Source organism: Octodon degus, unplaced genomic scaffold, assembly GCF_000260255.1.
Source record: "Octodon degus isolate 3935 unplaced genomic scaffold, OctDeg1.0 scaffold00268, whole genome shotgun sequence".
NCBI classification, from domain to species: Eukaryota; Metazoa; Chordata; class Mammalia; order Rodentia; family Octodontidae; genus Octodon; species Octodon degus.
Window position 1 is genome coordinate 1,660,556 of NW_004524844.1, and position 1,369 is coordinate 1,661,924.

The following is a 1,369-nucleotide window of genomic DNA, read 5'->3' on the forward strand; positions in this document are numbered from 1 at the left end:
GCGATGGCCGTGAATGGGGTGTCCGGGCCCAGGGCCTGCGCCATGCCTGGGGACGAGGCAGGCTGGGCTGTCAAGACCTTCTGGCACCAGGGCCCAATGCCTCCTCCAAGGCGGGCAGCTCAGGGATCCTTTGGTCCTAACAGCCACTGCTACCACTCCCTCCCCTCCAGAAGGGTAGGAGCCACCCTGTCCTAGCTGCTTCCATCAGAGCTCAGGTCATGTGACAAGACACTGTGTCCATGGCCACATCTCTGACCTTAAAATTGAGGCTTGGGACTAACTCAGTCATATGTTCCCCAGGCAGCAGGATACCCGAGTGCTGCTTCTTCACTGAAAACCTAGCCGTCCCTTCACTCCTGGCTGCCTGCCCTGCAGCCTGAGCGGGGGGAGTGAGTAGGGCAGAGAAAGCTCCAGAGGCAGAGAAATGTGAGTAGGGTTTTGAAGGTTGGATACAAGTTCAACACTGAAGATGAAAGACAGCTGTGGTCCAAAATTATAAATCACTAGTGGGTTGCAAGAGACTGCACATCCTTCTCCTCGTCCTCTGTATTAGAACCCTTCTTTTATCACAGTAGCAATAATCCAAATTTAAACAGTCCCCTTTGCACCAGTATAAGAATATGTGATCATCTTCTGGTCAATAAGATAAAAGCAAAAAACTATAGTATTTCCAAGAAAGCTATTTCTGGCCAGACAAGATAGCTCAGTGGACTAAGTGTTTGTCTGGCAAGTGGAGGGGCCTGAGTTCAATCCCTGGTACCATGAAAAAAACAAAAGAAAAAAAAAATACAAAAAAGGTGTTTTTTGTTTTGTTTTGTTTTGTTTTTTTTTGCGGAACCAGGGATTGAACTCAAGCCCTTGCGCTTGCCAGGGAAGCACTTATTCCACTGAGCCATCTCCCCGGCCCCAAGAAAGCTATTTCAAGGAATATAACTTTATGAGGCATAACGACACTGTAATTCTGCTTTCTTCCTGTTGCCTGGAAAGTAAGTAGGAAGGCTGCAGCTTAGGCAGCCAACTTGGAACATGAGGCAATCTTGACATGTAAGTAAATCTAAGTGGAGAATGTTGAGGCAGGAACATTCATGAGAAGGCCTCATGAAACGGCTCACTAAGCCCTAAGTGGCAAACGTCTAGATTTTTCCAGGTGACAGACTGAAGGCTGAGTGTGAGTGCCACTGCCTTCTTTGGCTGTATGTTAAACCGAGCTGAACTTGACCCTGACGTACATGGGAGGGACTACTGGCCCCCGACTGGCCCCACGAGGCCTCTTACCCATGGCGATAGCGGTCTTCCCGGTGCCCGGCTGGCCAGCAATGAGGACGGCCCGCCCAGCAATCTTCCCCTCTCGGATCATCTCCAGCACCAC

At 50.0% G+C, this 1,369-nt stretch overlaps 1 protein-coding gene across 1 annotated transcript in view; it reads right to left on the minus strand.

Moving 5' to 3' along the window:
• Positions 1–1,369, minus strand: part of Ruvbl2 (RuvB like AAA ATPase 2) — a 17,753-nt gene that overhangs the window by 9,891 nt on the left and 6,493 nt on the right. The window contains exons 4-5 of the mRNA XM_004646465.2: positions 1,276–1,369; positions 1–46 (exon numbers count right to left, since the gene is read on the minus strand). The exon at positions 1,276–1,369 is cut by the window's right edge and continues 28 nt beyond it. Coding sequence (XP_004646522.1) covers positions 1–46; positions 1,276–1,369 — 140 coding nt within the window. The remainder of the gene's footprint in view (positions 47–1,275) is intronic.